The 27042-nt window shown below is 47.0% G+C and overlaps 1 protein-coding gene across 2 annotated transcripts in view; it reads left to right on the top strand.

Moving 5' to 3' along the window:
* The window catches only part of LOC146859819 (uncharacterized), a 518852-nt gene that overhangs the window by 200771 nt on the left and 291039 nt on the right, over positions 1-27042 (top strand). For both annotated transcript variants that reach the window (XM_085643565.1, XM_085643566.1), the window contains 2 exons: positions 17395-17545; positions 25593-25702. In XM_085643565.1, coding sequence (XP_085499691.1) covers positions 17395-17545; positions 25593-25702 — 261 coding nt within the window. The remainder of the gene's footprint in view (positions 1-17394; positions 17546-25592; positions 25703-27042) is intronic.

Below are 27042 nucleotides of genomic sequence, written 5' to 3'. Positions count from 1 at the left end.
GAATGAAAACAACAACAACAAGCATTGGCATAGCCAATAGGTCTCGCCTTTGGGACCTTATAAGTGTTTAATTATCCAGCACAATATCCTTGGTGCAACATCAACTAGGCGAGACCTATTGGCTATGCCAATTCTTGTTTCTGGCTGCTGCTGACAGGATCATAGAGCAGAGCACTGCCTTTTTAAAGGTTTTTTCCACAAAAATATCAACCTCAGGTGTTCTAAACTGACACACTTTAGAGTGTGGAACATTTTTAGATAATTTCCTGACATTAAATGTACCTAATATTACGAAAAATGCCATCCCTTCTTGCGAACTCCCTAGACTGCGGTTAAAAAATTGTAAAAACAGATCCGCAGATGATCTGTATCTCATGTTATGCTAGGCTCTCATGACCCCTAGTGTATGTTACTACTACAAGACCCTTTCGAGGGAGGGAGGGAGAGAGAGTGAGAGAGTGAGAGAGAACGAGAGATACTGCACCCTCTACTAGTGCTCCTAAGTCGTCATTCAAGGACTCCCACAGGAGACACGATCCAAAAAGAGAACATCTGAAGGAAGACATGAGTCCCGTTTAATGCTGAGAAGAGGTACTTCACTTGCTTGATCACCATCGAGAGGTGGTTTGATGTCGAAACTCTTACGACATTGAGGAGGAGATCACCATGCAACTTAGAGAACATTGAGACATGGCTCAACGTCGAGACATCCTACAACTACCTTGGTCAAGACAGCAGAGTCGTTTTCATGAATGATCGTGCGCAGACGTCCTTCACAGTCTGAATCGGGATTATTCACCATCTAGGCCCACCTTTCTTGTGACCTATCCATAGTCGTCATCATTGCCACGTGTACCAGCGGAATGTACTTCTACTTACCTTTTGCCTCCTCCTCAACCAACGATTCCAGTGGTACCTCTGTTGCCAGTTTCGCCAGTCTCTCCACCACCACAACCTGCTAAGCCGGTGACTCATACACCAAGGCTCCAGACCTCATTCCTATAAGTCTAGGTATAGATCAAGGTCGAGATCACATCGTTGACATCGTTCAAGATCTCTCAGGCGATCTCATTTCAGGCACAAAAGATACTCTTCCTGTAGATCAAGATCCTCCCAATCTCGCCATATTCGCCTACCTCAATGGATTCTCCGCCACCAAGAAAATCACCAGTAGAAGATATCAACACCTTCCAGGAAGTTCTCATCAGGGGAGCTAACAAATTGAATAGAGATTTACCGACTACATACCGACCACCAACATCCCCGTTGGTAATCCTTGAGGCACTTCATACTGCTGTAAAGGCGGATCCATAATGCCTCCAAAACAAATACAGGCCACCGAACCAAGATCTGTCCTTTCTTCGCCCAGATCCAATGCGAGACTCAGTCACTGTATCAGCAGCTCGGAAACTTCATGGCACAGTGCCATCTTTTACGGTACCTCCGGATAAGGAGAGCAAGAAACTGGATTGTAATTGCATTTATATAGTGCTCACTACCCCTTATGAGTGTCGAATCGCTTTTCGGCGAGTAGCACGCTATTCTGGAACCCAAAAATTCTTAGTGGTGAATTACTATAGGAAAATATCTGAAAGAGACACGTTGGTGATAGATTCCTTACCTTAGAATATCCCCAGGCGTCAGACTGGATCCGGAAAGTTTTTCGCCAGCAGTACCCCTGCACGTCGGTAGGTGGCATCGTGCGGCTCTGCGTCCGTCGCTGGCGTCGTAAGCGCCGAGATGACGTCACGGAGACTACTTAGGCGCCACCAATGTGCGCTGACATCAGTTCTTTCTTTTTCCGCTCCAGCAAGCACAGATCCGGTTAGAGCACGTACCCTAGTCACTTTTTGACTAACTTTTTTGAGACTTTTGTCTCTACTTCTTTGAGTCTTTGACACCTGGTTCCGTGTAGGGATGCCTGGGTCTAAATCCTGCGGAGCCTGTCGCCGTACGATACCGGTGGCCGACCCCAATGGTGTCTATCTCTACTGTCTGGAGCGCGACCATGATTCCCGCTAATGTTCCGACTGTCTGGCCATGGCTCTGAAGGATTTGCGGGAGCGGTCCCGTAAGGAGGCCCGGCAGTCGTCTCCGCGCCGTTCGAGGTCCAGGGGTCACTCAAGGGACCGACTGCGAAGCCATCATCATCGCTCCTCGGGGTCGAAGTCTTCATACTCTGAAATCGGGTAAGAGACGTCCCAAGAAAAAGTCGAAGAAGCGTTCGCGCTCTCCGACGTCTCCCCATCGGTCTCCGGATGCGGACGAGGGGGCCAGGGGACTTCCCCCACGGCTCTGTTGGAGCCTGAGAGTCCCGCGGCCTACCCACCTTATCCGAAGTCCGTCGGCGACTCTGGCCCAGGTACAAGAATTTCTTGCCGCCATGGACCGCCTTTGTAAGGCCTCGGGCTCCCACGGGTGCGACTTTGGTCCCCGCGGTCCCAGTTGAGGGTCCTTGCTTGCCGCCAGCTCCGGCGCCGCCGGCGGCTCCAGCCCCGCAAGATCCTCTGCCGGCAGCTCCAGCCCCGGCGCCGCAGGGTCCCCCGCTGGCGGCTCCGACCCCGGCACCTCCCGCGGCTCCGTTCCTGGCGCCGCAGTGGGACCCATTCGTCCCACCCTTGCCCGGGTTTCCGGACAATTTTGCTCCGAGTTGGGACCCTAATTGGGACATGGAGCCGGATCGGCACCGACTGGTGCCGTTGGACAATTTGTATTCCCCTGTCCCTCCCCACCGCAGCAGCTTGTGCCTCGGGCGGTGGAGGAGGGGGGACGACTGGGAACGGTCTAAGGACCCTCTTGCACGGCAGTGCGAGTCTGAACAGTGGCGGAGGAATCTGAGGATGCAGGTGGCCTTGACCTCTCCTCGGAGCCTGGTTTTCTGTTTCCTCCTGCCGTAGAGCAGCTGAGGCCCTTGACCTTGATCTGCTTACTGTCACTCTCAAAACCAACCTCCTCACTGAAGTTCTAAAGCCGGAGGCAAGTTTATGGAGCCTCTGCTTCCGTTCAATGAGGCCTTAACGGATGTTTTGATGGGCACATGGTCTAGACCAGCCACAGGGGTTCCTGTAAATAGGAACGTGGCCAGGCGTCATCGCCCGGCACCGGGTGACCCTGCCTTTATAACAAACCATCCAACTCCGGAGAGCCTGGTCATCCAGGCCTCTACTTCACAAAGCGCATTCCCTACCATCCCGCCGGATAAGGAATCAAAAGAAGCTGGAGCAGTTTGGCAAGAAGTTGTTTGCCTCTGCCAGCTTGGGTCTGCGGTCAGTCAACACTGCATGCCTCTTGGGCCGCTACTCTCACGCTGTGTGGGACACGGTGGCGCAGACACTGCCCCAGTGGCCGGAGGATGTTCGGACTGTACTTTCCCAAGCTGTTGCGGAGGGGAAAGATGCCGCAAAGTTCGCCATCCGGTGTGGGCTGGACACCGCGGATTCTTTGGGTAGGGCGATCTCCATTTCTTTATTTCTTTATTTATTGAATTTATAAGGCGCTGCAGCTACCCAAAAAGGGTTTCCCTGCGCCAAAGGCAAACTAGATGAGTGTGTAGCAGCTTAGTAAGATTATTGGTTAAACCAAGTCTTCACGGACCTGCGGAAACGGGCGTAGACCGTTTCTTTCCAAATGGCTGGGGGGAGTGAGTTACAGAGTCCGGGATCAAGGTAGGCAAATGATCTGCCTCCCATCCTGGATAATTTAAATCTCGGGACAGTAAAATTCCCATGGGTTGATGAGCGGAGGCGGCAAGTAGGCACATAAGTGCTAATCAGAGTCTGCAGATATTGTGGTGCCACGCCTATCTTGATTTTGAACATGTAGCTTAGGGCTTTGAATTTGATTCGGTTCTCCACCCTGAGCCAGTGCAAGTCCCGTAAGTGGCTAGAAATGGAGGTGGCCCTGGGAACCTTGCAGAGTAGTCTAGCCGCAGAGTTTTGGACCATCTGCAACCTTCCCCCAGACCATCACACTCCGGTCGGGGGCAGACTCCAACATTTCCTTCCGGTCTGGACTACCATCACCTCAGACAAATGGGTAACACAAATAATTCGATCAGGCTACTGCCTAGAACTAATATCTACCCCCCCAAACATTCCACCCAGGCAACGCCCAATGTCACCAGAACATCTGCTGCTACTCAAGCAGGAGGTAATCTCCCTCCTAGACAAAAAGGCAATAGAACACGTTCCTACCAACCAACAAAATATGGGTGTCTACTCTCTATATTTTCTCATACCAAAAAGGGACGAGACTCTACGGCCCATCCTAGACCTTCGGCCCCTAAACAAATACATACACTCAGACCACTTTCATATGGTGACGCTTCAGCAGGTACTTCCGCTACTTTCCCAAAACGACTTCCTCACCACTTTGGACCTAAAAGACGCCTATTTCCACATTCCAGTGCACAACGCTCACAGGAAGCACCTCAGATTTGTAGTGGACGGCCAACACTACCAATTCAAAGTGCTCCCGTTCGGAGTCACAACCGCACAACGAGTATTCACTCAGTGCCTAGCAGTGGTGGCAGCACATCTGCGAAGACAAAACATTCATGTCTTCCCATACCTAGACATCTGAAAGAAACACGTTAGTTAGATTCCTCACCTTAGAATATCCCCAGGCGTCAGACTGGATCCGGAAGATTTTTCGTCAGCAATACCCCTTGCGCGTCGCTAGGCGTCGTCTGCGGCTCCGCGTCCGTCGTCGGCGTCGTGCGCCGGGATGACGTCGTCGGAGTACTTAGACGCCGCCCTCGCGCGCTGACGTCAGTTCTTCTTTTTTCCGCGCCAGTAAGCGCAGATCCGGGAGAGCTACCCCTTTTAGTCTTTTTTGACTAAATCTTTTTTGATCATTTTTGATCCTTGTCTGTCGACATCTGGTGCCGGTAGGATGCCTGGGTTCAAGGCTTGCGAGGATTGTCATCGACTGATGTCGGTGACCGATCACCACCGCCGGTGCCTCTACTGCTTAGGCCCCGACCACGACGCGGAGTCGTGCAACGACTGTCAGGCCCTGACTTCGAAGGCTAGGCGGGAGCGGTCCCGCAAGCTTCGCCACTCGGCTCCGCGTCGTGCGCGATCCCGGTCCAGGAGGAGGTCCAAGGATCGTTCGCGGAGCCCTAGCCGACGCCATCGATCGTCCGGCTCCAAGTCGTCGGGTAAGTCCAAACGCTCAAAGAAGTCCAAGAGGCGACATCGCTCTTCGGACTCCCCTCGCCGGTCGCGCGACTCGGCCGAGGGTCAGGGTGGTTCCACCCCCGCGGCTCCGGCGGAGCCGCAGGTGCCGCGTCCGCCCCCATACCTTCCGGTCCCTGGGGCTGACGCGGCGCCGGCGGAGATCAGTGCCTTCCTCTCGGCCATGAGGAGCCTGGCCCCGCCGTCGACGCCCGCTGGCGCGCCTTCGGGCCCCGCGGACTCGACTGGGCGACCTCGCGTGCCGGCGGCTCCGGCCCCGGCGCCGTCGACGACTCCGGTCTCGACGCCGCAGGTCCCCGCGGGGCCCATGCCTGGGCCCCAGTCGACGCCGGTTGACCTAGTCACTCCTCCACCGGCGCCGACGCCTGAACCACCGACGCCGTCACCGGCGCCGCCGACGCCTTTGACGCCGACACCCCAGTTTAGCCCTCATCCGGACCCGGCGCCGGCACGGCGTCGACCGACGCCGCATCCGACGCCGCTTGAGTCCTACCATCTCTACAGTCCGGTTCCCATCATTCCTCCTGTTTATCAGGAATCGGAAGAAGGGGGCGACTGGGAGGGGTTCGAGGACCCTCTGGCTGTTCAGTCACAGCTTTCTCAGGACTGGGCAGATGAACTGGGGGAGGCCAGTGGGCTGGACACCTCGCCAGACACTGGATTCACTTCTCCTCCGACCGTGGCTTCGGAGGAGGGTGCAGCATTTTCTGTGGTGCTGCGCAAGGCGGCCGAGGCCCTTGGGCTCGAGTTGCCTGCCGTGGCTGTGAGGACTAACATCCTCACTGAGGTGCTTCAAACCTCAGCAAGCTCCACTGAGCCTCTGCTGCCGTTCAACGAAGCCCTCACTGACGTTCTGCAGGGCACCTGGTCCAAGCCCTCCACAGTTCCTCCTGTGGATAGGAACGTTGCCAGGCGCCACCGCCCTGCTCCGGGCGACCCCAGTTTCCTGTCCCAACACCCCACCCCCGAGAGTCTGGTTATCCAGGCCTCTACCTCCCAATCCTCCTTCCCGACCGCTCCGCCGGACCGGGATTCCAAGAGACTCGAGCAGTTTGGCAAGAAACTGTTTTCGTCCCTTAGTTTGGGCCTGCGGTCCTTAAATACCGCCTGTCTCTTGGACCGTTATTCCCATTCCCTGTGGGATACGGTGGAGGACGTGCTGCCCCTGTGTCCGGAGGAGGTCCGGACGCGTCTTACCCAGGCTTTGGCCGATGGGAGGGATGCAGCACGGCACGCCATACGATGTGGGCTTGACACCACGGACTCGCTGGGTCGGGCGATTTCAACCACGGTGGCGCTCCGCCGCCACGCCTGGATGCGGTCCACGTCATTTTCCGGGGATGTCCAGACCACCCTCATGGACATGCCCTTTGATGGCACTCGCCTGTTTGGTGAGAAGGCGGACAGTGCGCTGAACCGCTTTAAGGACTCCCGGGCTACGGCCAAGTCCTTGGGCCTCTCGGCTCCGCGGGCGCACACCTCCGCTTTTCGCCCCTTTCGTGGCCAAGGAAGGGGCGCCTCCTCACGTCCGCAAAGCCACCAGCCGCAGAACCAACCTGCGCGCGGTCGCGGACGTGGCTTCCGCCGTGGCGGAAATGGAGGCCGACGTGGTCAGCCCACTTCCACCCCTGCAGCATCCGCCTCAAAGCCCTCCTAGTCCGAGCTTTCAGGCCCATACCACGCCAGTGGGCGGCAGAGTTCGCCATCACCTGCTCCACTGGCGGTCCATAACATCGGACAGGTGGGTGCTGCAAATCGTCCGAAGGGGCTACTCCCTCCCCTTCGAGACGACCCCTCCAGCCATGCCACCGCAGCACCACCGTATCTCGGGGGATCATTTGAATCTTCTCCGCGAGGAAGTTTCGGCTCTCTTGGCCAAGGGGGCCGTCGAGCGCGTTCCGAGTCCAGAAGTAGGTCGTGGTTGTTATTCCCACTACTTTCTGGTTCCCAAGAAGGGCAAGGGGGGCCTACGCCCTATCTTGGACCTCCGGAACGTCAATGCCTTCCTCCGAAAGGAAAGGTTCAAGATGCTAACGTTGGCTCAGGTTTTAGCTGCCCTAGACCCTGGAGACTGGATGGTAGCGTTGGACTTGCAGGACGCATATTTCCATATCCCCGTCCTGCCGGCCCACCGGCGTTACCTGCGGTTCACGGTGGGCCAAGAGCACTTTCAGTTTACCGTGCTCCCCTTCGGCCTCACCAGTGCCCCTCGGGTGTTCACGAAAGTGATGGCGGTGGTCGCAGCTCATCTGCGCAGATCAGGGGTTCCAGTCTTCCCCTATCTCGACGACTGGTTGTTGAAGGCGGGCTCGCCCCAGGCAGTCGTCTCCCACCTCCAGACTACGGCGGATCTCCTGCATTTGCTGGGGTTTTCCATCAACGTGCCGAAGTCACACCTGAGTCCCTCTCAGAAGCTCCTCTTCATCGGAGCGGTTCTTGATTCGGCGCAGTTCCGGGTCCATCCACCGGAACAGCGGATCCGGGATATACGGGCCCTGATTCCCATCTTTCGGCCTCTATCCCGGGTTTCGGTCAGGCTAGTGTTGCGGCTTCTGGGGCTGATGGCCTCCTGCATCCTACTAGTGCATCACGCCAGGCGGCGCATGCGGGCTCTGCAGTGGGACCTGAAGTTTCAGTGGGCCCAGCATCACGGCAACCTGTCCGACCATGTCTTGATCTCGGAGGGCACTGCACAACAGTTGCAGTGGTGGCTCACGGACCGCGAGTGGGTCAAGGGCAAGAGCCTCTCCCTTCCCCAACCAGAGCATGTCGTAGTGACGGATGCGTCCCTCCTGGGATGGGGTGGCCATATGGGAGAGGCGGAGATCAGAGGCCTCTGGTCTCCGGCGGAGTCTCGTCTCCACATCAACCTGTTGGAGTTGAGAGCGATCCGGCTTGCACTGAAAGCCTTCCTTCCCTCTGTCAGGGGAAGTGTCGTGCAGGTGTTCACGGACAACACCACCGCCATGTGGTATTGCAACAAACAGGGCGGGGTGGGGTCGTGGACCCTTTGTCAGGAGGCTCTGCGCCTCTGGACATGGCTGGAACACCAGGGCGTCACCCTGGTGGTTCAACATCTGGCGGGCTCTCTGAACGCCAGAGCAGACGAACTCAGCCGCCGGTGCATGATGGATCACGAATGGCGTCTGAACTCCGAAGTGGCGCAAGGTCTCTTTCAGCAGTGGGGAGAGCCTTGGTTAGATCTATTCGCCACCGAAGAGAACGCGCAATGTCAGCAGTTCTGCGCGTTGGAATTTCCAAGGCGGCACTCGCTCGGCGACGCTTTTCGTCACGAGTGGAGTTGCGGTCTGTTGTACGCCTTTCCGCCTATACCACTTCTGCCCAGAGTGCTGAAGAAGATCAGGCACGACCGGGCCCAAGTCATCTTGGTGGCTCCGGATTGGGCACGAAGATACTGGTATCCCGAGCTACTCAGTCTGTTGACCGATCTCCCGATACGTCTGCCCCTTCGGGAGGATCTTCTGTCGCAGCAGCAGGGGACGGTCCTCCACCCGAACCTGTCCAGCCTCCACCTCCATGCGTGGAGATTGAGCGGCGGCATTTGATGCCATTTGACTTGCCTCCTGAAGTCTGTGATATCATTCTGGCAGCCAGGCGTCCCTCCACAAAGTCGGTATACGCCTGCCGGTGGAACAAATTTGTGGCATGGTGCACAGCAAAGGCTGTGGATCCCCTTTCCGCCCCTCTTTCTGAGGTTCTCCTCTTCCTTCTTTCTCTGGCCCGGCAGGGCTCTGCCCTGGGCACCCTGAAAGGTTATCTTGCTGCCATCTCCGCCTTCTTGCGGCTTCCTGATCAGCCTTCTCTTTTCAAGTCCCCTGTGGTTACACGCTTTCTCAAAGGCATTACACACACGTTCCCTCCTGTCCCTTTTGTAATGCCTCAGTGGGACTTGAATCTGGTATTGACATTCCTGATGTGCGCTCCCTTTCGAGCCTCTTCACAATTGTCCTCTTCGTCTTCTGACTCTTAAGACTGCTTTTCTGGTAGCCATCACCTCGGCTAGACGGGTGAGTGAGCTCCAGGCTTTATCTTCAAAGCCTCCTTTTCTATCTGTTCATCCGGACAAGGTTGTCCTTCGGCCTCGTCCCTCCTTTCTTCCTAAAGTGGTGACTCCATTTCACCTTGGGCAGTCTGTCACCTTGCCCACCTTCTTTCCGCCTCCGCATCCTTCCAAAGAGGAAGAGAGGCTCCACCGTCTGGACCCAAAACGTGCGCTCTCCTTTTATCTGGACCGCACAAAACAGTTCCGGGTGGACGACCAGCTTTTTGTTGGGTACGTGGGCGCTAAGAAGGGGAAAGCTGTGCACAAACGGACCATCTCTCGGTGGGTCGTTTTGTGTATAAAAATTTGCTATTCCTTGGCTAAAAAGGACCCTCCTGTTGGGCTGCGCGCCCATTCTACTCGGGCCACGGCGGCTACTACTGCCTTGGGACGGGGAGTCCCTTTGCCGGACATCTGTCAGGCGGCGACGTGGGCTTCGCTACACACGTTTGCCAGGCATTATTGCCTTGACAGCCAAGTCCGGAGGGATGACTTCTTTGGCCGTTCTGTCCTCCAGGACTTTCTGGTGTGATCTTGGTTCGCAGACCCACCACCGGGGATGGTATTGCTTGGGTATCTATTCTAAGGTGAGGAATCTAACTAACGTGTTTCTTTCAGATGAACAAGTTACTTACCTTCGGTAACGATGTATCTGTAAGAAACATTAGTTAGTTAGATTCCTCACCGACCCTCCCATCCTCCCCGTTCTGCGAACTGACATCTAGGGTTAAGGTTGTCCTTTCAGGCCCCTAGATTTTATTTTTGGCACCATTGTCGGTCTTTGCATGGCTCTGCGTTCCTGGCGCGGAAGGCTATGTACAAGAACTGACGTCAGCGCGCGAGGGCGGCGTCTAAGTACTCCGACGACGTCATCCCGGCGCACGACGCCGACGACGGACGCGGAGCCGCAGACGACGCCTAGCGACGCGCAAGGGGTATTGCTGACGAAAAATCTTCCGGATCCAGTCTGACGCCTGGGGATATTCTAAGGTGAGGAATCTAACTAACTAATGTTTCTTACAGATACATCGTTACCGAAGGCAGTTCATACAATCAGTGTGTACAACACACACACACCACGATCCAGCTACTTCACCAGCTGGGCTTCACGGTAAACCACGAAAAGTCCCATCTACAACCATCCCACATAAAACAATATCTAGGTGCCACTATAGACACCTCAAAAGCGCTCGCCTACCCCAATCCTGCCAGGATTGCAAGCATTCAGGCTCTATGCGCAAAATTCATAGCACAACACTCCCTTCCAGCTCGGGTGTTCATGCAACTAATAGGGATGATGGCCTCTTGCATCTTCATAGTACCTCACGCAAGACTCCAGATGCGTCCTCTCCAAGAGTGCTTAGCGCACCAATGGAACCAGGCCCAGGGTCAATTAACACATCTGGTGTTGGTAGACGGTCGTACCCATCGCTCTCTGCAGTGGTGGACCACCACGAACCTTTCCAAAGGTCGACCGTTCCTGGACCCGGTTCCTCAGATAGTACTAACAACAGACGCATCGCTCTCCGGCTGGGGAGCTCATCTATTACATCTCACCATGCAATGCAAATGGACACCTCAACAGAAGCTACTCCATATCAACCATCTGGAGTTACTAGCAATCTTCCTAGCCCTAAAATCCTTTCAAACACAGATTTCGGGCAAGGCAGTCCTAATCCGCACAGACAACATGACAGCCATGTATTGTATTCAAAAACAAGGCGGCACACACTCTCCACAGCTCTCTCAATTAGCACAGAGCATATGGAGATGGGCCATACCCCAGAAAATCTTTCTCCATGTCCCAGGAGTACAAAACACTATGGCAGATCGACTCAGCAGATAAACACAACAACTCCACGAGTGGGTACGTCATCCGCAAGTTCTTCACCCATACTTTCAAATGTGGGGGCATCCACAGATAGACCTCTTCGCCACCCACGAAAACACAAAATGCCCAAGCTTCGCCGCCAGATACCCACACCCATTGTCCAAAGGCAATGCGATATGGATGAACTGGTAAGGCAGATTTGCGTACGCTTTTCCGCCTCACCCACTCATTCCACTAGTGGTGCGCAAACTACTACAGCACTCCCTCATACTAATATTAGTAGCGCCAACTTTGGCCAGACAGCCGTGGTACACCACACTGCTAGAACTATCGGTAGTACCGCATCAAAAATTACACCTCTCTCCACACCGCTTAACCCAGAACCATGGAGAGATCAGACACCCGGACCCAGCTCAGCTCAACCTTGCGATCTGGCTCCTGAAATCCTAGAATTCGGGTACCTAAATCTTCCCCCTGACTGTATGAACGTCATCAAAGAAGCTAGGCGCCCTACCACTAGAGCGTGCAACGCCGCCAAGTGGAAACGTTTTGTTGTCTGTTGTCATAACAACACCATCGATCCCCTAGATGTGTCCATTCAACACATCATAGGATACTTACTCCACCTACAAAGGTGCAATCTAGCCTATACGTCCATTCGACTACACCTCGCAGCCATAGCAGCTAACCTACAAAACAGGCAACATCTCTCACTCTTCAGAGTACCTGCCATTAAAGCCTTCAAGGAAGGCCTTAAAAGAATAATTCCCCCCAGAGTGCCACCCTCATCTGTGTGGAACCTAAATATCGTTCTCACCAGACTAATGGGACCTCCTTTTGAACCACTACACAAATGTGAACTTCAATTTTTAACATGGAAAACCGCTTTTCTTGTAGCCATCACTTCCCTCAGAAGGGTCAGTGAGATACAAGCACTTACTATTCAAGAACCTTTTCTACAAATGCACCATAATAAGGTGGTTCTCCGTACCAACCCAAAATTCCTCCCCAAAGTCTTTTCTCCTTTTCACCTAAACCAATCTGTAGAACTACCAGTATTCTCCTCGCAACAACAAACTGTTGCAGAAAGAGCTCTTCACACACTAGATGTCAAACGAGTCTTACTCTTACTACATCGAGAGAACACAACCTTTCCGTAAGACCAAACAACTGTTTGTCTCTTTCTCTCCACCACACAAGGGCAACCCCATCTCCAAGTCGGGGATAGCTAGGTGGATTGTCAAATGCATTCAGATTTTCTACCATAAAGCAAAACTAACGCTATCCGTTCCCCCTAAAGCCCATTCTACACGTAAAATAGGGGCTTCAATGGCTTTTCTAGGAAACATCCCATTAGATGATATCTGCAAAGCAGCTACATGGTCAACATCGCACACTTTCACCAAACACTATTGTGTAGATGTGCAAACTAAGCAACAAGCTAGTGTGGCCCAGGCTGTACTCAAAACATTATTTCAAACCACTGCAACAGATGCGGGTGTTCGCCGCTAACGGTGGGTACTGCTATATAATCTATGCACAAGTGTGTAATCTGCAGCTCATATGCCTCGAACGGAATATGCTACTTACCAGTATGCATCTGTTCTTGGCATGTAGAGCTGCAGATCTACACACGCCCACCCGCCTCCCCGGCTACCTTAATCTGTTCCAGTTTATCTTATTTAGATAACACACACATGGGCATCTTCACTATTATTACTACGCTCCATCTTTCCCTGCTGGCGAAAAATAATCTGAGGATGGAGCCGAAGCCCATGCGCAATACGATCCAAAGGAAGAGTCACCGACCTTGTGACTTCCAAAGACTTTCCAAGAGGAAAAACAAACTGCAAACATCCAACACCAGATGGCGATCTATGCACAAGTGTGTAGATCTGCAGCTCTACATGCCAAGAACAGATGCATACTGGTAAGTAGCATATTCCATCTGTAAGAGACATTAGTTAGTGATAGATTCCTTACCGCCCCCCCATCCTCCCCGTTCTGCTAACTGATTTCTAGGGTTAAGGTCATCCCTTTCAGGGCCCTAGTTTCATGGCACCAGTGATCAGTTTCTTGCATGGCTCTGCGTTCCTGACGCGGAAAGTTGTGTACAGAACTGACATCCGCGCGCATGGGTGGCGCCTAAGTAGTCTCTGTGACCTCATCTCGGCCCTTACGACGCCAGCGACGGACGCGGAGCTGCACGACGCCACCTACCGACGCGCAGGGGTACTGCTGATGAAAAACTTTCCAGAACCAGTCTGATGCCTGGGGATATTCTAAGGTAAGGAATCTATCACTAACTAATGTCTCTTACAGATATATTGTTACACAAGTAGTAACTTGTGCATTAAATTCATCTGACATGTTAGTTGGATTGAAAAGGATAGTGGAATTATAGAAGAGGGAAGGATTCAGTGGGCAGAAAATGCTGAAGAACCTGTGTAGTTTCCATGAAAGCTGCTAGTGCTACATCTCTCCTAGGACGCTATAGCAGGTCTCTTGGGACTCCATTCATCAATTCATGGACGATCTTCCTAGAGATAAGTGTCAGGATTTTCAAGAGATTGCTAATGAAGGCACGATGGTGTTATACTAGGTTATCAGTGCTGCAGTAGAGCCCTCCACTCTAGCAGCGCATGCTACTCTCATGGCCAGGCTCTTAGGCACTGTTCTTGGCAGAGACTAAGATGCTTGAAACCCTAAGCTCAGCATTGTATTCTCAGCCTGTCGTTTTCTGATAGCCACCATCTATTCCACCGAAGAAACCTTCCCTTTTCCAACGGGATCAACTGCAACAATAAGTATCCATCCTGTTGCAGAAACAGGCAGTGGAAAAGGATCCCCCATCATCTTAAAGGAAGGAGAATTTATTCCCATTATTTTCTGGTGAAGAACAAAGGACCCAAAACGAATACAGACTCATTTTCGACCTCAAACACATGGTTTGCAAGGAAGAATCTAGCATTTTGGCTCTTCATCAGCTCTACCCTCAACTCCATCTGGCCAGCTATTCTAGATAGATATGCAACACTCCTATCTTCAAGTCACAATATATAAAAATAATCAAACTTTTCAGAGGTTCTTTGTAGGAAAAGGCCACTATCAATACAAGGTCCTTTCCTTTCAGGCTCAAGTTTGCATTGAAAACTTTCTCTAAATGCATGGACATTGTAGCAGCCCACCTCAGGGAAATGAGGATCTTCATCTATCCATATCTAGACTATTAGTTAAGGCATCTTCCTATCAGAAAGCAAGCCAACATTATCACGACAAGTCCATCTCAACGCGTGTTCAATCCGAGCATTACCTAGGTGCAGTTCTGTGTCAAGTGTGTGCTTAGGAGGAGAGATATTTATCTATCCTTCAAGAATGCCGCAATCTGAAGAAAACATCCCATCCAACAAGGAGACAAGTCTCTTCTCATCTGGATTCAATGGCATTGTGCACCTTCCTAGTCCGCATACACGTCTCTTCATGCGGCTTCTCCAACAATGCCTTGAAGATCAGTGGGATCAGACCTCGGGAAGATGGGCAGACCGAGTGTTTCTGACCAATCATGCGCAACAATCGCTCAAATGGTGGTGCCGCTCCGAGAATCTCCTCAAAGGAATGAATTTCCACTGAGACATTCCTGCCCAAACCATAATGACGGATGCCTCCTTGACAGGTTAGGGGGGCTTATATGAACCATCTACAGAGAAAGGGCCTGTGATCTCTCGGGGAACAGGCTTAATGCATAAAACATCTGGAACTGAGGGCAGTGAAGGCTTTTTTCCTGTTGTTCAAAACAGACTCTCTCCTTGTTCAGATGGACAATGCAAAAACTATGCATTATCTGAACAAGCAGGGAGGGACGAGATCCAGGCCTCTGTCCCTAGAAGTTCAAGCCATCTGGAAATGTTTCCAGGGATCTCAAGATTTTAGTGGTCCATCTCCCGGGTACTCAGAATGCTCAGGTGGACACTCTCAGCAGAGCTACTCAAGAACATCACAGGTAGGTTCTACACAGCGCCGTACTTTACAACATCTTCGCAGATTGGGCTTTTCCCCAAATAGATCTTTACGCAGATATAGAAAACAAAAAATGCCCCGGCTTTGCATCAAGTTTTTTCTAACATTCTGAAAAAGGACATGTGTGACGGACATTTTCGATAAGTTGTGACAGCTGTGAGATTTACTGTAATTCAATTTCGCTTTAGTGAGATGGAGAAGATGTGGAAGACTAGCTTCTTCGTGACAAGTTATAAGATTGACATTGTTCTGAGTGCACCAGATACAGTTGAAGGAATAATAAGTCCTAGCACATGGTCTCTTGTTTTCTACTAGCACATCCATGCATTCCTAGTGGCCGTATTGTATGAGTTCAGGAGCCATGCAGCTAAGTTCAGAGAGGGAAGTTTGGGATGTTGAATCTGGCCTCCGAAGTTCTGAGAAGATCCAGTCTTCACTGCAGCTTCTTGTGTGGACATTCTAGGAGGTGAAGGAGATCCATGAACCACCTCAGTTGATGCCATTCCGGAGCAATGAGAATTATTCAGGCTCTCCAGTGAGAGAACTTGATGATCACTGTCAGCAGGAGGGGAATTGTAGGAAAGGTGTAAAGAAATTTGCCTAACTAATCGATCCATAGAGAATTCCGCAGTGTGCCCGGTTGGTAAAACATCGATGAAAAGCCAGGCTAGTTTTTGTTTTCTGCATCTGCAAAAAGATCTATTTGGGGAAAACCTCAATCTGAGAATATGTTGTGTAGTACGGGGTTGTACAGCTCGCAGAGTTAGCGCGATACAGGCTCTCATTTCACACGAACCTTACACAGAATTCTATAGCAACAGGGTAGTGATGAGTACCCATCCTAAATTCCTCCCAAAGGTATTCTCAGATTTCCATGTCAATCAGACTATCACTTTACCTTCTGTCAAAACCCCTCTTCTCCTGCATGGAGATCTCTCCACACACTCGATTTTAGAAGGTTGTTGAAGTTCTATCTAGATAAGACAAAATCTTTAAGAAAACCAAAACCACTTTTTGTCCACACTTGTCCTCTACGGACAGGATATACCACTTCCAAACAATCCTTATCTAAATGGATTGTCTCCTGCATAATCCTTTGTTATCAAAAAGCAAACAAAACTCTATCCGATAAACCTAAAGCCCACTCCACCAGTGTTAAATCAGCTACTGCTATTTTGCTTAGGAACATCCCAATTGCTGAGATTGGCTAAGGCTGCAACTTGGAGGTCAGGTCACACCTTTACAAGACACTATTGTTTTGATTCAGATGCTTAGGCGACTGCCCAAGTCAGTTAAGTATCTCTAATGAATTTATGAAAGTATTCAGTGCTTAAGATTATCAACGGAGATCCCCAGAGAGAGAAGGAATGGTTTCTTATCTGTGATCCAAGTACTCTCTCTGGGGAAACTCTTTTGAATCAAAAGCAACCCTCCCTCCTCCCTGACGGAAAATATAATACATTTATACCAGTACTCCACTGATTCGCTCATCAAAAAGGACTGAGTAAACTGCGAACCTACAAGGCATGATGGCACACTAGCGGTCAGAAGGCCCTCAAAGGTGCAGTGTCCTGTTTACATTGTTTCAGTTTGCAGCTTATACAGGCTACATTGCTATGTATTATTCGTTAGCTTACTTTTACAAGGAATGAAAAGCGTTTGTGAAGGATGTTTTTAGAAGATCACTTTTAATTTTTGTTTAAGTGATTTAAAGGGTATGACCCTTTTTTTCCTTATAAATATTAACGTAATTCCATAGACATTGGCAGTATAGCCTGTTTTTAAGTCTGCAACAATTTAATATATCAAAATGTCTGCTATATATGTTCCCAGTAAGGCGATGTAAATGTGACTTTGAAAGAACTGCTCCGGGATCCCCATGCGTGGACGGAACTATTCAGTGCCTACGATTTTAATATGATTTCAATAGAGAATATTCTGTAGAGTAATGTGGCATGCTTCCTTTCTCAGAATGGTGTTGGAGCTTCCTGTTATGCTACCAGAAGGTGATTCTTTTGTGTTAGGGCTTTTTATTAATTATTATATCTTTCTTATGAACATATGGTTAACTCTTGTTGGTAAACTATTGCTAACATTTAATACTTTGCATATTTCAATGTGTGTATTTCATTTGAGAGAAAGAAAGTGCTTTGAAAATAGCCATGAATGATTATTATTATTAAAGAAAAGCATGCCATCTTTTCTTATGAAAATTAAAGCATATTTAGCGGCTCATTAACTTCTTTGCACTAAATGCCATCTTTTACTACTTGTTTTCCCTGCAGACAAGTGAATCTGGTAGTGCAGATGAGTTGCAGAATCAGGTTTTGGAGTGGCATGACATGATGCCAGAGTCTGAGGAAACCTTGGAGCACACGAGGGAAGAGAAATCGGCTATTGCTCTAAGAATGGTTCAGATTGAAGAAGAGCGGGAAGGTGAATTTATCTATTTTAGATAAAGATTTAATATTCTGACCAGGTGTATTCATGTATTATTGAATGTGTGTGCGCTTTGGCTGATTGACAGCTTTTCAGGTGGCTTGTTCATTTAAATTCTTCTTAGTGAGTCATTAGTTTTCAGAAGTGACATAGTTTTGTAAAGACCGTCACAAATCGACCTTCATCAATGTAGATAGACTGTGTTAAGCTCATATGTATAATGAAAAGGCAAACATGGATTTGTCTTTCTACAAATTTTGACAGTGCAATAAAAAAGCCCCGTTCCTCAAAATTATTGCACACGCTACAAAATCAAAATGTCTTATTCCAAAGACAAAAACTCATAGGAGATTTGACAAATTTAGATAATAATAATGTTCAATACAACATGTTGGTAAGAGTTATGCTGTTTGAACCCTTTAATTGTCAGGTTGATATAGCTGTAACTCTGTATACCTCTAAAGTAATAAGGGGTTAACACTCCTGACACGGTCTCCAAGTTGGCACAACTAAAGGCAGGTTTAGTAACATGGCAGAATGGATTTCCACACACCCCAACAGCAAAAGGATTGAACAAGAAATATGACAAAAAAATGGAAGAATTCTTTTATGTCCCACTACTTAAAAGTTCCATGTTTAGGAATCTTTTGGCCAGTCAAGCACAATGGAATCCAAGCACGTAGTTTGAAAGTATTGTCAACATGGGCATGTTTGCTCTTTTATACATTGCCTTTCTGCCTTACCCTCCAGTTTCTTACAGGAATACAGCAGCTGGACTGGGTTGCTTTTCTTATTTGGCTGTCTGTCTAAATGAATGAATCCTTCCTCAGGATGTTTCCCTCTGCTGTACCTTTTTAAATTTGCCTAAGGCTGACCTGGTCCTTATTAGCTTGCTTATCCTTGGCTTCAGTGTTTGACGGGTATGTGATGAGTACCTGGCCTTGGCACCAGGCACGTGGCTGTATCTATGGTGAGGTCCTTTCCTGGGCTTGCTTTGCCATATCATTTGTTAAGTTACGCTTAAAGTAGATGCCAATTAGATATTCAGTTTCTGAACTTCATTCTCCGATGGCTGAGAGTATGTGTTTGCAAGAAGTTCAGGGTCCCGGTACTGAGAGTAATTTCATGAAGCATTCTGTATTTGACCATCTTCAGTACCTTCAGCAATTTTTCTCAGTTAACACCTGTAGAAGTAACCCAACTCTAGACAAATCCACAAGCTTGTGATCCTAATTCCTCCACATCTGTCAGATCTATTAACTAAATTTAGGAATTCTTAGCACTAGAAACTTGCAATAGGGCTCTGGATCAGGATTGACCCGGATTGCTAAATCATTAGAGGATGTTGAATAGAATGTCTACATTCTGTACATTGATTTTTACTGTTAAGGTTGTCTTCCAAAGACATTAAAGTTCCAACTCTGCCAAAAGACTAATTGCCTTAAGATTGAGGCGTACAGGCAAGGTGGGAGGTAAATGCGTTTAGATAATCAAACAAAATAGAAGTAAAGCTGAATGTTAATCTCAGTATGACTTATTAAAGTGCCCCATCACCAATGATTTCTTTGCTGCGAGTATTAAAAACATTGTATGCAAGATAGAGGAGAATAATGCCTTAGTGACTGTAGAGGGTCAGTATGCAAATGCCTACTTAAACTGACATATTTTGAGTCCTTTCTGAAAGAATTGAAATTGGGTACAGTGCGATGCTGATGTAGACTGGTCCCCAATTTTGGCCTACCTGCGTACCATTATGAAGTTAGCAGAGGCAAAGCGTAATAAACAAGAAGGAGCGTTTTGCATAATCTGCTTTGTGTCAAATGGAGATGCCATACCATGAAGCACTCTAAAAGTTAAGCAACAACATTTAAAATGTATTCTTTGCTTTAATCGTAACCTGTGAAGTTGTTTCAATAGCATTATTAAAGCCTCCTTTATTAAAAAAGGAACTAACTTCCGAATCAGTCTTAGCGGGAAAATGCATTTGGAATGAGCATTGATGCGTTAAACAAATGAGATAAATCTATCCCTGTGTGAGAACTTACTCTTAGTTTGAAAATGCCCATACCTTAAAAAAATAGCTATGCTGCTTACAATGTCATGAACTTGGACAGAGGTAGCAGGCATATACCTAGGGTGAACACCCTACAGTTTCTTCAAAACATTAGAGGGAAGACCTTAAGTGGGCATTGCACGGAGAGTCACACCTTAGCGTACCTTTCAATTTGCATAAGAAAGCCTTGTGAGTCTTCCATTCCTTTGACGACTGGTGCAGTCTCATGGTTTCTCTGTCACCCTCGCAATTTTGTTGTAGCCTTTTTGACTCCTAAGTGCCTCTTTAAAAGGCATTTGTAGATAGTGACCTGTCGCCACCTTTCCAAGTAGTGTGTTGCAGCAGGAAATTACTTATCTATGTCAACAGTCTACTCTAGAACACTAGATATGTTTATCACTCATTTTGCATTCACTGGTCCACTTGGACCAACAGACAGAAGCACCATTTGAAAGATAATGGAGAAGGTTTTTTCATACTCTAAGTCAAAGTGAAATTGTTTGTGCATTTATTTTGTTTGTGTCATTACATTAGAACAGGACAAAAAATAGTTAAGGGTTTGTAAAGAATGTGTGTAAATGGGTAATCCCCTCAAAATAAAAACAGTATGCAGAAAAAATAAATCCTTAAGCGCTGTTAAAAGTGGTTTTGAGCATGACTGCCTTGAAGAAGTTGAGCCATGTGGAAAATCTTCGTCCCACACACTAGAGAGAGAGCTTTTTCGAGTTTGCCTTACAGAACAGTGATTCAAATATTTCTCCATTGATTGTTCTTCCTGTGTGTGCCTTAAACAGTGACTCAAGTATGTAGGAACATACAGTTTCATTGCTGTGTTTCTCCATGAGCAGATATTGGCATATTTTTGAATAAGCCATCTAGTTATAGTGTCGAAAAATATATACTGTCCTACATGGTCCAGATTTATCTTCAAACCTAAGTGCAACTAATTTAAAGCCAGCTCAAAATACAGATGAAAAATGCGATTGCTAATTTGAATTTTAAATTTGTAATATTTGGAAATCCATGCTTTCACGTTAGCTTTAAATTATAAGTTGTAATTAGTATAGTCAATTATATAACGCTGGAGGTTAAAATGTTTTTATCTCAACTAATTGCTATGGGAAAATGGAAACTGTACCACAAACATTTAATGTATGATTACATTGGATACAAAAACAAACACTCCATAGCTGTTTTATATTTCAAAATTCCAGTCTAAAAATGATATTTTGAAAGAAACTAGAAGACACTTACCCACAAACTGTGATACCTCAAGAAAGAGATGTATTCCTAAAATACATGTTTGGAACCTTGATATTAAAATCCTGAAAGTCTCTCTTGTACTACCTTCAACTTTAAACTATGAATATTATATATCAAGAGGGCACCGTACTACGTACACCGCTCTTCATTTTTTAGGACAGCACTCAAAGACTATTGGAGTGCATTTTACAAAAATCACCGCTAATGCAAATTTGTTGGAAAAATATTTCACATTAGTTGTTTATATTTTACTTGTTGGAAAAATGTTTATACAGTGCAGCAGTTTTGCTTTTGTCTCTTTACTACTTTTACATTTTTGCAGTTTTAGGATTTTATTTGTCCTAGTACCCAATCAATACAGAGATGTGACCCACTGTTTGGCTGGGGCTGGATAGGTTGGCATATATTAATTTAGGGTAGGGACTTTTGCAACTGGACTTTTTTATTCGGCTGCGGTTCTTTGCCGCTAGGTTATTTGTGTCCGGGTGTAGTTATTTTGTACAGGCCTGAATAATGTGAGGAATATAGACTGAACCCACAGTTAACGGTTCTTAACTGCCATATCTTTAAGCATTATGAGTGGTTACTTCTTTTAGTTGTAGATACTCTTTGTGCTTCTGATTTACAGTAAAATCTTACTACTTTGTCTCCATGCTTCATCCTCGGGGTCATGCAAATGTCACCTAGAGCAACAATTGGCAAAGCTATCCAGGAAGGAAAATACTGTAGGCTTTTTTTTAAGTCTGTCAGTTTGTGGAAATTGTTTTTGCTTAAGAATAATGATTTATTTCTTTGACATGGTGTCACATACTCCCCTTGTTGTGTGATTGCTTATTCATACTTACAGCAGATATAAATAAGAACCATCAGTTGACAGGGAAACAGTTTTAATTGTATAACTTTATTAAATCCCCCCCACCCCTTGACCTCCATAATGCCTTCCCTGAGGACTTATTTTCCTGGGATGTGCATTAACTGCCAAGATTTTCTTTCATGAGTGAGTGCGGAGGATGTGTCCTTCTGTGATGTATGTCTGCCCAGGACCTGAACATGTCCTATCATTAGTGTCTACTTGCTGAGCTGCCCCCTTGGTTCTGCTGGGTAAGTTATAGCACACTAAGCTATTTTAGCCAAGAAAGCTCACATATTTTCCCCGAAAGGACGTTAATGAATGGTACCAAGATATTTTCATTACTTTTGTTGATGTGTTAATTCGTCAGTTATTTTCTCCATAGAATATGCCATAGGTGATAGAATCACTGCATTGCATGGAAATCCCTTTGCAAATAAGATTGGGACAGCATGAGCCGTGAGGAAGGCATTGAGGATGTACGAAACATTGTTTTAAAAAACATGTTACATTTTGCTTTTTAATTATGTTCAGAGAACTTGAAAAGTAAAAGACTTTTCTTGAACCCCCAGTAATTGTTGAGTCCACCAGAGTGGAATCCACCTCCTTAGATGGAGATGACAGTAAAGATAAAGCATGCCACAATGATATGCGTGTGAGGTGTCTTGTCATAACATCTACAGATAATTCATATTTCTGGATAACAGCGAAACCCATGCACCTTTGATGTGACATATACTAGGCAGAGAGGACGTGTTTTGAGGCTTTTCCTATCTATCTCCCCCTCACTCTCTCACTCTCACTTTCTCTCTCTCACTGGCTTTCTCTCTCTCACTGGCTTTCTCTCTCTCTCTCTCTGCCAAAAGACTGGCACTTGGCACTCTCTCTCCCTCCCTCCCTCCCTCCTTCCCTCTCTCTCTCCCTCCCTCTCTCTCTCCGTGCTCCTGCCAAAAGACTGTCTCTCTCTTTCTCTCTCTCTCTGCTCCTGCCGAAAGACACACTCTCTCTCTCTCTCTCTCTCTCTCTCTCTCTCTCTCTCTCTCTCTCTCTCTCTCTCTCTCTCTCTCTCTCTCTCTCTCTCTCTCTCTCTCTCTCTCTCTCTCTCTCTCTCTCTCTCTCTCTCTCTCTCTCTCTCTCTCTCTCTCTCTCTCTCTCTCTCTCTCTCTCTCTCTCTCTCTCTCTCTCTCTCTCTCTCTCTCTCCTCCTGCCGAAAGACTGGCACTCTCTCTCTCTCTCCTCCTGCCGAAAGACTGGCACTCTCTCTCTCTCTCCTCCTGCCGAAAGACTCTTTCGGTACGCCTACATTCTCCTGCCAGAAGACTGGCACTCTCTCTCTCTCTCCTCCTGCCGAAAGACTCTTTCGGTACGCCTACATTCTCCTGCCGAAAGACTGGCAGTTTACATGATTCTCCATGTCTCTGGAATTTATATAATGCGTCTGCTAAAAAAAGGCTGGTGCTGGTTGAAATCTAAATGATTTCTTAAAACAATACCTAGGCTGGGATCTGTCTAACAAAGAATGAGTGGGCTGGAAAAGATATTGAGAGGGGCTGCCTAGTGCCTCCACATCTTGTGCTACGTGCTTCTTATCTGAACCCAACTACCACTTACAGCACCAGGGGACCATGCTGTATCTCATTCCCAAGGGCTGGTAGACTGCTGCTCTGGGACAAAATTTTGCTTCTTCACTTTTCAACGCATGGGTGTCATTCTGAGAACTCTGCACAGTGCACACTTGTCACAATCAAAGTGGTTGCCCACTATCTCTTAATCCTCCTTCATCTACAGCCATGGATCATCCATCATGAGATGTGGGCATTTGAGTGCTTTCAAGCCCCTAGAGTGGGGAAGGCACCAAGGACATGCGATAATTTGTAGAGTTCCAGGTGGAGAGCATTGGCCACATCTCACTGCTCTTCCATTTCGTTCCACCCACCAGGTGATGTTCTTTAAAGGGCCTCCCTGCTTTTTACCCTCAGAGTCATGGTAGTGGTCTGCCAGTTAACATTTTAATCAAAGGCAAGCCAAAGGCTCTCAATTTCATCCGCGTGGAGTGCATACATTTTAATACGTGAGGACTATTTTACATCTCCCTGCTCCTTATTAGTAAGGCATGCTGCAGTGCACACTTGTGCCTGCTTATGTTTACATATGTTAGGCCATCAAAACCAGACTTATTGGCTTTGTCATTGCTTGTTACAGTAATGGCCAGCGTACTTATATTTGTCAGAGCCTGTAGAGTGGGACGATGTATGTGACGACCAACTTTACAGAAATGCTCTATTGTTGTATTGAAGGACTGTAGACAATTACTCCTTTTTGCGATAAATTGTGTTTTAAGACTAAACATTGCATAACGTAAATGGTTGTGGGCGTATGCTGTACCTCCTCAGTGCCTTAAAATCGGTTGCCAATGATTTAAAGACTGCAGTGCATTTAGCAACACAGCGTTGCAGTAAATTAAAATAAAGGTATAATAGAGTTACATTTTGCTTTTATTTACTTCTCTAGGTAAAGCATGACCTTTTGTGTTTCTTTTCTTTTTCCCCTGCCATACACCCGATGAGTGTTCACTGTCCCTTCCCCCTCCATAATCCTAGCCTACACTGTGATTTGGGCAGCCGCTAAGAACATGGTTTCCCATCAGTTTTGTGCATGCAGGTTTTCTTTAGCCATGACAGCAGCACAGGGCATACTGCTGATTATTTTCTTCTGAGAGCCTTTATCTTGGATGGAAACCATCAGCAGTATAATACTGGAGCTATTGTTTAGTTTTCATACTCTCTGCCATAACAATAATGCATTTAACCCTACTGTTTGCTTGATAGTTGATTATTTCTGTAAATTGGCTTCTTTTACATCTGGTGTTGAGTCCTTTTTCTGTTCTCTTATGCTAATATGTGATTCACTATTTAGTCTCTAAGATGTAACTAAACCTTATGTCATCTGTAAAAAAACTAAGAGGTATCATAAATATTTGTTGTGTGTTCTAACAAGACTTGGTCTGATTGGTTGTTGATCTTGATCTGACAGTAACATAAATTTTCCGAAGGATGACTGACAAGCTTCTTTAAGGAATAAAGTTTGGAGCTGCATTTCTTCCCCTTCCCTGAATGCTTCCTGTCTTTTTTTGCTTGGCTTGCATGAAGCAGACTTCCTAATCAATGATCTGAATGTGTTTTGTCAGATTACAAAACAGATGGGAATGTACTACTTTGAACAGCAAAATTAAATTTTAGTAAAATCATTTTTTCACGTGCAGATTCTAAACGTTTGTTTCCAATGTGTGTGTTCCTTATTGATCCATAGAATTGACTCACAAATTAATGAATCGTTATGGGCTGATGAAGTGCTCTGATGCCAGTTTCTAGCACATCCCCAATTTGTGACTTTATCAAATTATCCAGCATTGTGGGCGCAACTAAAATTAAAGTGCCTGCTGAGGCTGTTTTATTAGTATAACATGAATTTTGATTAGCTCTGATGTAAAAGTGACGCTATGAGCTGATGATTTAACTAAGTCAAGCTCTATATTTTCTACTTTCTCTGAGATGCATTTTGTCATGCAATATGCTGTCTTGTCTAAACCTGCAGAATAATGAACGGCCAATTTGACCTCCAGTCTTCTTTAACTTGCAACTGATTAAGTAAAAAATGAATGAGTTTAACAGTTGCAAACAAACACATTATGCATGCTGTGAATTAGCTTGGTAAAGTTAGAAACAACCCAAAACATTGTTGTGAGTTCTGGCCTAGGGTTCATAGGAGTTATGTCTGTCTCTTAATCTGGTTTGTGTTTGTTGTATCAATGGAATTGCTTTCCTGTGGCACAAAACTGATTGAGGATGACTGGTTCTTTCCTGGCTGCTCTGATCCAGCCATAGTCTCAGGGCAGCAGGATCTGGAGGAGGAACTGACCTCAGTTCAAGGAATGGGCCGGCTGCCGCAGTCACGGAGGAAGGGCAACCAGTCCGACAAGAAACCTCAGGTGGGTGTGTGCATGCAACCTTACTTATACACTTCTGCTTGTCTTTGATGCACTCTGTTTGCTGTAGATCATAATTTGTATAATTTTTTACTGATTTGTATGTCTCTGTCAATAACTTATTTCAAATGAACATCAAAGGAAATTCCACTCAATTACTAGTTTAATAAATAAATAATATTTTTATCATTATAGGTGTCACTTTGTTGAAAATGAGATCACGAAAGTGCATGGTTCTGTGGCAATTTCTTTGCTCCTCCCACTATCCTCCACAGCAACCCTTGTGCCTCCCACATATGCCCCTAACAGCCAGCTCGCATCTCCTGCCTAGCCTTCCTCGGTACATTCTCCCCACCAGAGCTTCCATTCGTACCGTCTTAAGTTTGCTTAGGGGGTACTTACAAACCAAGGGGAGTGCTTCTCTGAAATGGTATCACACATACAGAAGAAAATTAATGTTGGGAGTAATATCATCAGTCTTAAATTTGCCAAACATTGAGGCATGTTTTTAAGGCCACCGTCTGAACGGCATTACTTCCTTTATTCTTCATAGTTCTGTGGATGACCGTATCTAGATAACCGTATCTGGATGTCCTTGCAGCGGCAAGATGGTTAGTTCATGCTGAATAATAAAACACAACTGCTCTAACATGAGTACATTCGATCTCAGACAAATTGAAAACAAGCTCTTTTATTTACAGTCATAGGACTGCAAAGTGGCTGGTAGGCAACCTGTAAAATCTCTCCATAATGCTAAAGTAAATGATGGTAAAAATACCACACAATATTAGTAGAATGTTTGTCAGTAATATACAGTCCTAAACTCACTAGGATGAGCCATCTGAAGACTGCTAGATGTCTTGTAGGTGAAGGACATGATGAGAAAGACACGATGTGAAGGACATGATGAAAACAAATGGTTGCGGAAATCATCCAGACAACTGATATGGGTGTATTCATGTGGTTTGTTATTTTTTATTCATCTAAGGACTGCTGAAAGCTGTGATTCTTCCAAATTATTAATACTATAACTGTGCACTGCCTTAGTGCTTCTACTAAAGTAGCTGCCATGGCACTACCAAAAAACATATAAAGAATGTTAGCTAGCCTGATGAAGACTGATGACAAGACCATTGCTCTTCCATTAAAAGATGCAGAAGAGTTGGGTTGGGGTAAAAGGGTATATCGAAGCAGGGCGTTCACTGTGATAGTAACATATATGGTAGTAGATGGATCTTTACCTGAGACAGCCATGAGTCCAAGTCATGGTTTTAAACGGGACCATATCCATGTTACTCTTTCAGAGACCAGCCGAGCTGCTGCATTTCACTACAGCACAATCT

This window comes from Triturus cristatus, chromosome 3_1 (genome assembly GCF_964204655.1).
Source record: "Triturus cristatus chromosome 3_1, aTriCri1.1, whole genome shotgun sequence".
In the NCBI taxonomy this organism is placed as follows: Eukaryota; Metazoa; Chordata; class Amphibia; order Caudata; family Salamandridae; genus Triturus; species Triturus cristatus.
This window is presented reverse-complemented; position numbering and strand designations above follow the sequence as displayed.